The 11,139-nt window shown below is 44.7% G+C and overlaps 2 protein-coding genes across 5 annotated transcripts in view; both read right to left on the reverse strand.

The window, feature by feature from the left end:
- The window catches only part of LOC100966795 (3 beta-hydroxysteroid dehydrogenase/Delta 5-->4-isomerase-like), a 23,614-nt gene extending 19,045 nt beyond the window's left edge, over positions 1–4,569 (reverse strand). Inside the window, exons 1-2 of one of the 3 annotated variants that reach the window (XM_023515493.1) lie at positions 4,390–4,569; positions 3,452–3,508 (exon numbers count right to left, since the gene is read on the reverse strand). The gene's annotated coding sequence lies outside the window, so the exon portion shown is untranslated. Of the gene's footprint in view, positions 1–3,451; positions 4,305–4,389 lie in introns of those variants that run through there. The other 2 variants (XM_023515492.1, XM_012807627.2) reach the window with 2 other exon arrangements.
- A 1,044-nt stretch (positions 4,570–5,613) lies between these two features.
- HAO2 (hydroxyacid oxidase 2) overlaps positions 5,614–11,139 on the reverse strand; it is a 24,401-nt gene continuing 18,875 nt past the window's right edge. For both annotated transcript variants that reach the window (XM_003793812.3, XM_012807672.2), the window contains exons 5-8: positions 10,761–10,970; positions 7,733–7,891; positions 7,321–7,390; positions 5,614–5,971 (exon numbers count right to left, since the gene is read on the reverse strand). In XM_003793812.3, the coding sequence (XP_003793860.1) occupies positions 5,916–5,971; positions 7,321–7,390; positions 7,733–7,891; positions 10,761–10,970 (495 nt within the window). In that variant the 3' untranslated portion in view covers positions 5,614–5,915. The remainder of the gene's footprint in view (positions 5,972–7,320; positions 7,391–7,732; positions 7,892–10,760; positions 10,971–11,139) is intronic.

The following is an 11,139-nucleotide window of genomic DNA, read 5'->3' on the forward strand; positions in this document are numbered from 1 at the left end:
TTTTTTTTTTTTTTTTTTTTTTTTTGAGACAGGGTGACAGTCTTACTCTGTCACCCTGGTAGAGATGGTGGTATCATCACCACACATTGCAACCTCAAACTCTTGGGCTCAAGCAATGCTCTTGCCTCCGTTTTTCTATTTTTTGTAGAGATGGGATTTTGCTTTGCTCTGGCTGGTCTGGAACTCTTGAGCTCAAGCAATCTTCCCCCCTTAGCCTCCCAGAGTGTTAGGACTACAGGTGTGAGCCATTGGGCTGGCCTGGGCTTAAATCTTGATTCTATTACTAACTTGTGATGTGGTCTTGGGTTTATCACCCAATCCCTTTAGGTTTTGAATCCTTCACCTAGAATGTGAAGGAATTTGTTTAGAACTCTGGCAGCTCCAGGGAAACCTGTAGGAAAAGGAACTCAGAGTAGCTCGTGAGAGTTCTTCATGTGGATTGTCTTCAGGAATAACACTGAAAGTTAAACACTAATTTCAGTTACTAATCTGCTTCATAACTTGCGATGTCAGTGAAAACCTGTGGCTTTTCTTGGCAAACATACTGACCATACACTTTCCTCAGGGCAGGATTCATATCTTACTTATCTTTGTATCTCCCTAAATGCTTGACACATAGGGGCTTAATGGACATTTGCTGGATAAATTAATGATGAATAGATGAATGCCAAATGGCTACATTCATGCCTTTACCAGGTCTTAGTTCATTTTGTGCTGCTATCAAAGAGTACCACACAGAGTGGGTCATTTACAATGAACAGAAATGCACCCGCTCGTGGTTCTGAAGGCTGGGAAGCTCCAGATCAAGAGGCTGTGTCTGGTAAGGGCCTTCTTGCTACGTCATCCCACGGTGGAAGGGCAAAGAGAGGGTGAGAGAGGGTAAGAGGGGCCTTTGAACTTGTTCTTCAAAGTTTTGAGTCAAAAGTAAATGAGGCCATAGCATTTTTCAGATCGACTCTTGTGAAGAATGCTCTTTGATGACTTAATGTGCTTAAAACTTTCTAATCTTTAATCATCTGAAAGTCCTCAAATTTTATCTAATCTCTGGGCTACATTTTATCAGAATAATGATTGCTTCAGCCCTCAGAATCATCTATTTCTTTCCTTCCTGTGAGTGGCAATTTTTTTTTTTTTTTGGATTCCTGTTAACTTTGTCTTCAAAAATGTATCTGTTGGGCTGTGGTAAGAGAGGAGGAGAGAGGAAGTAAAATGGGCCCTAACTGGGACTCCATGATATCTTATTCAATTTGACAGCTTCTTTTCTTATATCTGTACTGTGAGTGGACTCTGGGATTCCAGCCTAGCCTCAAGTCAACCCTAATCAGAAGGAATTGAGGATTATAAGAATTATTTTTTTAAATGGCCAATAGGCTTTTGAGTAGAAGAATCTTTGGGTCCACACTATTGAATCCCCTCTACTCAGGAACACCCTGGTCTTGGGAGATGAAGGGAGATGTAGACGGGGATGACTTGGGGATCTCATAATTCATAATGAGACACACAGGGAAAATACCATGCAATGATGGAAGTACAGATTGGAGTTCTGGCTCTACAAGCCATGGAATGCAGACGATTACTGGCATCCCAGAAGTTACAACGAGTTAGGGAAGGGGCGGCACCTGTGGCTCAAAGGAGTAAGGCACCAGCCACATATGCCAGAGGTGGTGAGTTCAAACCTAGCCTCAGCTAAAAACTGGAAAAAAAAAAAAAAGTTGGGGAAGGCTTCTTCTCTATAGCTTTGAGAGAAAGCATGGCCCTGCTGACATTTTGATTTTGGACTGTTAGTCTCCAGAACTGTGAGAATGAATCTCTACTGTTTTAAGCCAAAAACAAAAAATTAAAACCAAAACTAACCAACCAGACAAAAAGCCTTTCATGGTGTTCTGGGTTTGTAGCAGGATCTGTCCTAAGGCCTGGAGGCATTAAAGTAAATGAGACATAGCCTTTGCCCTTGCAGAATTGACATTCTAGAAAGAAAAATAGGTATGAAGAGATAATGTCAATATGAGCCATTGCGGGTTGAGATGGGCAGATGGGGCCATCTACCCCTAGATCTTGGTCAAGGTGGAGTTGTATTCAGGGATTTAGAGCAGTCAAATTTATCCTCCATAGCTCAGCAGCTAGGGCACCAGACACATATACTGGAGTACACAGGTTCAAACCTCAGCCTGGGCCTGCCAAACAATAATAACAGCTACAACCAAAAAATAGCCAGGCATTGTGGTGGGCGCCTGTAGTCCCAGCTACTCAGGAGGCTGAAGCAAGAGAATCACTTAAGCCCAGGAATTTGAGGTTGCTGTGAGCTGGGATGCCATAACACTCTACTGAGGGCAACATAGAGTGACATAGTCTCAAAAAAGAAAAAAAAAATTGTCCACTAGTTCTCATCTTCATTCTCTCCTTTCTTTTCCTCCTCCTACCTTTAAAAAGTTTAAAACCACATTCTACATAATGTGTATCTTATTTTTTTCTTTGAACAGCTTTATTAAATATCATTTATATACCACATGGCTTACACCTTTAAAGTATACAATTCAAGGTTTTCTTTTTAGCATATCCACAGAGTTGCAAAACTATCACAACAGTAAAATTTTAGTGCATTTCATCACTCCGCCGTCATTACCCACTGTCCACCTTTCCCCCAGCTCTAGGCAACCACGACTGACTCTACTTCCTGTCTTTATGGATCTGCCCATCCTTGTATATTTATATAAACGGATTCATGTATTTATTTGATATTTTTTGATTGGCCTCTTTCGCTTAGCATGATGCTTACAAGGTTTATCCAGCATGGGGCATGTTTCAATGTGCTATTTTTTAAAATTGTAAATAGCTTAAAAATGAGAGAAAAGTACAAAGAAGAGAAGTAAAAAGTCATACCTAGATATAACTATTGTTAAACGTTGGTGTGTCCTTCCTATCTTTCTGTCAGTGTGATTTAATATGCTTGCATGGGCGTTTGTAGGTGTCCATGTGCATTGAGTTGAGATAATAAGAGATAAAGTTTATGTCTTGCTTTTGGCACTTAGCTATAGTTATCTCCTCATGCCATAAGTACTCCTTGAAAGCATTAGCCCATATGCTATTTCATTATCACGAGGTGCTTTAAACTACTTGACTATTTCCTTATTGAGGTGCTTTAAACTACTTGACTATTTCCTTATTGAGTGCGTAGCTGATTTGCCGTTCTGGTTCTTGAAACTCTAATTTAAAAAAAAAAGAGAGAGAGAGAGAATAGATCATCATATTCCCCAGCAAGCCGCCTTCTCTCCTTGGGAATTTCTCTTGCATTACAAAGAACATTAACCCTTCACTGAACCCAGTTTGAAAATCACAACTAGTTTAGCAAACATCAGAATAATTGAAGTTTTTGGTTGTGCCATTTATGGATATGTAAATTGATGCGAATTTCTGGTTAGTGTCCGACAAAGTAGTTTAAACATTCACTCACCTGGGGGAAGAAGTTGCAGAGCAGAACGAGAAGGAACAGACAGCAGAAATCAATATCCTGCCGGCAGAGGCGTGATGTCCAGCAAGAAGGGTAGTTAGTTGAAGGGGTTTGTTGCTCCCTCCCCCCACATCTCGGGCAGTCAGTGGGCTCCTGAGCTGTGGGAGAGCCCTTCTATCCAAAAACTGCTGCTGCCAGCCAACAGGATGTTTCTTGAGGACAACGAACCAGGTTGCCAGCCCCTTGGAGCATTTCCCATCACCACAGACAGACCTGAGCTCAGCTGGCCAGCACCACACTGCTTCTCCACCCACGTGGGTCTGTGTCCTCCCCTCCGGGGGCCTCAACGCCTCAGTTTTCCTCTTCCTCAACCCCACACAAACATTTCCCAACTCTGGCCCAGACTGTGGGACCCGCAGGGGGTCAGTGGTTCTTGGGGGATCTGCATGACCCCATAGGCTAGACGTTCTGGGTGGGCTGGCTTCTGGAGAGAGGGACAGAGATGGCCTGAGTGCTAGCTTTTCTCCATCCAGACTCCCCTTGCCCACCTGTGGTTGCTGAGCCTCGAGCTGGGGCTTGTAGCAACTGCTCTTCCCCTCTGCTGGTGTGTCTGCCTGGCCACAGCTTCCACAGAAAGTGGCTCAAACGTTCGTTCTTAAAAACACGGTGGACCATGCAGTGCTCCAGCTGGAACCTCCCTGCTTGCCAGCCCTCCCTGGTGCTACCTGCCTGACTGCTCCATCAGAGAAGGCACACCTGAAGCAGAGGGATGTCAAACCCATCTGAGCACCCCCTGGGGCTACTGGGCACCAGCACACTTGTCCCTGGCACAGTCAGGGACAAATCTTCAGGGACCCAGGAACAAGCCTGCAGGTCAGGTCTCACACTCTAGAGCTCCATCATGTTGCCCAAGGGCACAGATGGGAGAATAGTGAACTAACCTTGTGAAGCGAGGGAGTCCTCCTGGGCAGAACTAAAAAGAAATTGCAGTGTGGGTCCCAGCAGCAAGGCACTCGATAGGGAGCTCAGTAGTTTGAACTTTTGTCTGCCAGCAGAGGCTAGTGGGAGACCGCAGGGCACTGCGTCAGGGAGAAGAGTGAAATCCTCTTCTGACAGCCTGATTGTGATCCCAGATGGCCCCTCCCCTCCAAGCAGACTTTTCCCCCTACATGGGAAACCCTATCAGCTTCTGTAGAGCCTGAGGACAGGTTCACCTGATCCAGTCCTAGCTAGCTTCACTCTCTTACCCACATCTGCTGTGGTGGAGAGCAAGGAGTAACCTAGAAGTTCCAGGGCCCCAGCCACCACCTGGGGCATTTGAGTGCTTCTCCTAAGGAATTAGAGCTGTTCACAGGTCCCTTAAACAATATGGCAGCCTGTTCCTTCCAACAAACTCTCACCAGCTAACAGGGAGGTCAATTTGCATGGCATTTACTCAGTCATACAGATATGGTTGGTTCTTACCCAAGCACCACTCATTGTCTCAGAGATTAAACTGGACATGTCATACTGGTAATCCACCCTTCAAGCATATTTTCTAGAATAAGTTCATGAACTTAATTGTCAGACCTCATACAACCACAGCTCTGATGGTCATTCCAGAAAAAGAGTTCCAAAATTGCTCTGAAAGGTGAACTAGGAGCTGGTGTTGTTGCATAGCTTCCCCAGGGGGGTACTTTGAAGGTGACCATAGTGATATTTAGCAATAAAGTATATAGCACTCTTTCTAGGGTAAGTTCACGAACTTAGTTGTCTCTAAACTTTGTATGTCTCTACACTTTCAACTCAAGCACTCTATCCTTGCTGCCAAATTAAAAACTCTTCCTTGGCCTCAAAGTATCAGCCCATCGAAGCAGGAGTTAATTTAAGACCTGAATAAAAACTTCAGGTCTGACACTGAGATCATGGTCAATTTCCCCTTTCCTTTCACCAATTTTTTAACAAGAACATCAAACTTAGGCTCCTGAATCTCTTTTTCAAAGACCATGATTCTGCAAAGTATCTACTACTCTCCTAAGTAATCTAAGTACACGAGTTTCCTTTCCTTTCATCTGGCTCGTGTGTGCTGCCGTAGATAGAGATTGTAGTTGGGGGGGGGTTTAATATACATAGCTGATCTGTCCAGAGGGCAAAGTTTCATAATCATTTCACAGAGATACAAAGGGTAGGCAAAAAATATAACCCACGGGCTGTTTCAGTCATTGCTGATCTGCCCTTCTGAGATCTTTTATTTCAGAGGAGGATTTTAGGCAAGAGAATAACATAAAAAGTCAGTGAAGCAAAGGAGACTAAAGGTATTTGAAGAAGATGGGTTTGAAAGGCCTGAAGTATAGGGGTGAAGGGATTGGAGGCCCAGGGTGTGAGCTGTGGAATAGGATGGGTCCAGGCAGGATGATAGCACACGCGTGTTGTGAGTTTGTGTTCCTCCTGTGTGCAAGCCAGCAGTCTGGTCGTGAGCTCTTTTTCATTACAACCTGGAGAACTGGATCAGGTTCCGATTGATCTCAGCAATCGACCGACATCCTAAAAGAACAATGCAGTTACAAGGCTCCTTTAAACACCAGCAACCCACTCCATCCTGGGTATGTAGTGATCCAATGGGAACAAATTTGACTTGACCTTTGTGCTCACTCTGATAAAATAGTTTCTGTAGAGAATGGATACAGTGATTCTGATTGCATTGGTGATTAATTAATGAGCTTGTGCCCATGACATCTTTCAAAATGTCAAGGTAAAAATGTGAAAACCTTATTTTTGGCATTTTAAAAATTAACTCTTGTGTACAGTAGACATCCTTTCTCTTTTTTTCAGTTCTGATAAGGCTCAGGGACATAGGAAGTATCTATGAGGGAGGAATATGAATCAGGGACAGTGAGAGAGATGAGTGAATATTCCACATAATACCTGCCCTCTAAGGAAAAGTTCTGTCAAGGGTAAAGACAGAACTTCAGTAGAAGATCTTAATTAACATCCAAAATGATGAAGACTGTAGCTAAGATTGGATACAGGGATTGTGGGAGTAACTCCAGATAGAAAGTAAAAAGAGAAGGGCCAGGCACGGTAGCTCACGCCTGTAATCCTAGCACTCTGGGAACCCCAGCTGGGTGAATTGCTTGACCTTAGGAGTTCAAGACCAGCCTGGGCAAGAGGGAGACCCTCTCTCTAAAAATAGCCAGGCATTGTGGTGGGTGCTTGTAGTCCTAGCTACTCGGGAGGCTGAGGCAAGAGAATCACTTGAGTCTGAGAATTTGAAGTTGCTGTGAGCTATGATGCCAGGGTACTCAACCCCAGGATGACTGAGTGAGACTCTGTCTCAAAAAAAAAAAAAAAGAAAGAAAGAAAGTAAAAAGGGAAGGGAGAAAGAAGAGCTAGCTGAGGCGTCATGGGCCCGAGCAGGCATGGAGAAGGGCTGAAAGAATTTAATAACAGGATGTGTAATGTTAAATGGAAGCTCTTTCCATATTTGTGTTGATGCACCACAACTTGGGTGGAATGTATTACTGAATAAACATAACTCACGAGAGGGTCTTCTCCTAAAGCGGAAAGATAGGAAAGCGTTGAGTTTCATGTCTGCGTTGTTTGGAGTGGACAGAAACAGCAGACATGGGATAAGTCAATTTGGCAAGAGCAGGAATTCAGAGCTGGAGGTGGGCGAGCCTCCCCGGAACAGACAATGACCTTGAGCAGAACACTGGGTTTCTTTCCACTGAACCCAGAGATTGCTTAATCTTTGACTCAGATGTATTTCCCCGTTTCCACCCTCTGGACAGCTACCAAGCTGAGAAAGGCTCAGCTGGGGCAAAGGCTGCCGGTCCTGCTCTTTAGGTCTCTTATTTAAAGGTCCAAATCAGGAAAAAAATTTAAATCCTTACCTGTAAGGGCCATGGAAGTGTGGAGTTCATTTTTTAAAATGTTCAAAACATCTCTAACACCATGTTCACCCTGCTCACAGAGAGAGAGAGAGAGACAAAATGGGTCATGGAGGAATATTCTGAGCAGCAGCTGAGTGTAAATTCTAGCTGTAGCCAGAGCTGTGGAAGGGAGGAGGGTGGGTGTCTATGAAGTTAGAATTCATGGGGAATAAAGGAAAACACAGAGAAGACAGGGGGTTAAGAGCTATTGCCAGTCTGCTGAGGAGGCCTGGAGGTGTGGGTGTGGTGTGACTATCCTGCAGCTATTTGTGGCACCTCCAAGCATGGCTAAGCTTGGAGGGTGAGCCACAGAAAAGCAGGGAAACAGACAAGAATCTGTATCTTCCAGGTGGTTCCTGCTTTCCACTCTCACCTTGCAGGCAAGACCCCATAGGATTGGTCTGCCAAGAAAGACGCACTTCGCACCCAGGGCCAGAGCCTTCAGCACGTCATTGCCAGTCCGGACCCCGCCGTCCAGGTACACTTCAAGTTTCCCGTTTACAGCAGTCACCACTTCTGTCAAAGCGTCTATCTAGAAAGGAGATGCACCCAGGCTGGGAGGTTTTCTGAACGTGGGATAGGAGTCCCGAACATGAACTCGGAGTCCATTCCGTGGACAGTCTCTTCCTTCCCAGACTGGAGATAGCTGGCACCTGCATCAGCAGCTGCTGTGGGCACACTGTGGGGGTAGGGGGGTAGGAGGTGGGGGTCCTGGGGTCTTCTCAGCTGTCCCTCCTACAGCTTTCTGCTCTGGCTCTAGTCCAGCTTCTAACTCAATTATGTACAGGTTGGAAGAACTGGTTCCTCTTTACATCCTAAAGGGGACATTTTTCATTTATAATGTGTACTTCAGCGTTCTTTTTCTCAGACAACATTTTGCCTTCTATTTTCTTCTATCATCTCTGCCTCCAGGGTGGCTCAGCTAGGAACAGCTCTCCACTGCGGGAGGCTCTCCTGCCTTGGGAGACTGGCCTGCCTGTTACCTCTTAAGCACCACATGACCAGCGAGTCCCTGAGTCCCCCTGTGGTTTATTTGCTCAATGAGATAGGACAGGAGCAACAACACTGTAAAGTTTCAGTCCTTACGGGGCAAAATAACTTTGACCTGATCTCACTCTGGGTTCTCTCTTATCTTGCTTTTGTAATTCCAATAGACTTTGACCACCCCAGGTGCTCCAGGCCAGCCCATGCTCTGGGCGCCTCCCAGACTGTAAAGAGGAGTGATGTAGGGAATTCTGGAACTGCCTCTGCATTCTTCCCTGTGCTTCTCTGAGGGATGGCCCGAGGAGGAGTTGAAATTGGGCCATAGGGGACCTTTTGTTGTCAAAGGAATTCATCAGAATTCTACCTGAATGAGATCCTTTGGCTGCGACTGAGCAGAATAAGAAACTTGGAGGAAAGAATTTTGTACTTTCATGTATAGATGTACTGTGACACCAGCTCTTGGGGGAAAAAAAGAATTAATTTACAGGTGAAATTGACTGTTCTGAATTTAGATGTAATAACTGGAGGGAATTCAGGTCCAAAATAAGGGGTATTTTATAATCCCAGCAGGGTATTATTTGAAATATGTTCATGGGCTGGCATTCTACCTTCCTTTCTTTAGGGTCCCATGCCATTCTCTGGCTCCCCACCCCCCATCTTTCCTTCTCTCACTCTCTGCTCTCTTCTCTCTCTCTTTCTCATCCCTTGGCCCACTCTCTTCCCTCTCTCTACTAGAAGATAAACTTAGACTATGATATCCTAAAAAAAGAAGAAAGAAATATCCTCACGGTGTTGTTAAAAAGTATATTTGTCCATACTGTTTTTGTGAGCCATACTGGACAGCAGAGAGGACAACAATTTGAGAAGCAGAGCATGGAGTGAATTTTAGCTTGAATTTTAGCCTCTGAGTTTATTTTTGCATTTTTTTTTGGCTGGGGCTGGGTTTGAACCCACCACCTCTGTTATATGGGGCCAGCACCTTATTCCTTGAGCCACAGGCACTGCCCCAGAGTTTATTTTTAATAGATTGGAATAGAACATTACTAGAGTCTTCTGGGGACAACAGCTGACTTATCCTTTCCCCTGGTCCCAGGAGGAAACACAAAGGCAATGTGGGAATGAAACCTCATAGAGTTGGGGGCTTCTTTCAGAAAGTTTCACCCCTTACAAGGCTGACACCAGCCTGAGGGAGGTGAGGCACTTACCTGAGCCTCAAAATTTAGGGGGTGGTTCAAAACTCATAGAAATGATATTCAAATGTAACGATTTTAAAAAATCAGGTGGTGAATTCTGACCTGTGAGTTGGGACTTGTTTTTGTAAATAAAGTTTTATTGGACCCAGGGCCAGAACTAAGCTGAGGTGAAGCAGGGTTATACAAATTGCAAGGGTGGGTCCTATCTTTATTTAAAATGTTGACATTTTGTTACCACGGATTTTTGTTTTAATTTTCATTTTTAAAATAATGCACAAAAATATTATAATATTTACCTTACTAAGTTTTTCTTGGCACCTTCTTAACTTTTGAGCTCCAAGGCAAGAAAGAACCTTACTAATCCTGGCACTAAACTTGGATGATTCCAGGGTGCTCTTGGGTTTGGAAGTTTTGCCAAATGACTTGGGAAAACAATAAGCATAAAGACATAGGAGAAATCCCCTCTCTCAGGCCCTTGGGCCAATACTCTCTGTGGAGGAAGCGCGTGGGGGAATTAGTTTTCCTCTTTCTCCACTTACTACTCAGCCCTCTCAAGGGAGCAGGACAAGCTAAATTGATTACTAAAAGCCTGACACCTACTGCATACTGTTTTTGTTAGTTTTCTTTTCTTTTTTGGTATTTTTAAAATTTCAGATTAATATGAGGGTCCATACCGTTAGGTTACATTGTTTGCCTTTGTTAGATAAAGTTCAAGTTGCAGTTGAGCCCTTCACCCAGGAGGTGTGCTTGTACCCCTGTGTGGTGCCCAGTAGATAGGAGAGTGGATACCCCTTCTCACCCACCTCCCTTCTTGGATTTACATATGGATTAGTTTTCTTTCTTTCTTTTTTTGCAGTTTTTGACCGGGGCTGGGCTTGAACCCGCCACCTCCAGCATATTGGGGCCTGCTTCCTATTCCTTTGAGCCACAGGTTTCCCCCTGGATTAGTTTTCTTTTCAGAGCCTGATTGCTGAGTGCTGGAGGCAGCTCAGTGCTGCTTTCTGCTCTTACCTGGTCGGAGTGGTTGGGATGCCTCAGGGCCCACTCTGACCTGCACTCTTTACATTCTCCCCTCTGCCAATTACCAGGTGTGTGAAAGGTGCTGGGTGTGTGAAAAGTGACTATAGGAGTTGGGCTGGGAAGTAGGAAGCTTTATAATCAGAGAGCCCAGTGAAGGGCGCTCCTTGCTCTCCATTCACCCCCCTCTCATGACCTCCTACTTACGGAAGAGGGAACCTCATCAAGCTGCCTCCCACCATGGTTGGAAACCACGATGCCTTGGACATTGTGCTTCACAGCCAACTCTGCATCCTCCTTTGTCAGGATCCCTTTAAGGATGATGGGCAATCGGGTTAGGCTCTGAAACCAGGAGAGATCATTCCAGCTGAAATATGGGCTAGGGGCCGACGTCTGGAGAGAAGGTATTGAATTTCTCTGTAGGAAATAAAAAGGGAGCTTTAGTCCCGGACTTCTACAAGGCTGCTTGACCCATTCTGAAGAGGACTCCCATTTGAAGAACTACCATTTATAAGCCTGAGAGAGAAGCGAAGGAAACCAGCAATGCTTCTGGCTTTTTTTCTTTTCTTTTTTTTTTTTTTTTTTT

Source organism: Otolemur garnettii, unplaced genomic scaffold (genome assembly GCF_000181295.1).
Source record: "Otolemur garnettii isolate 467f Iridium unplaced genomic scaffold, OtoGar3 scaffold00073, whole genome shotgun sequence".
Classification (NCBI taxonomy): Eukaryota; Metazoa; Chordata; class Mammalia; order Primates; family Galagidae; genus Otolemur; species Otolemur garnettii.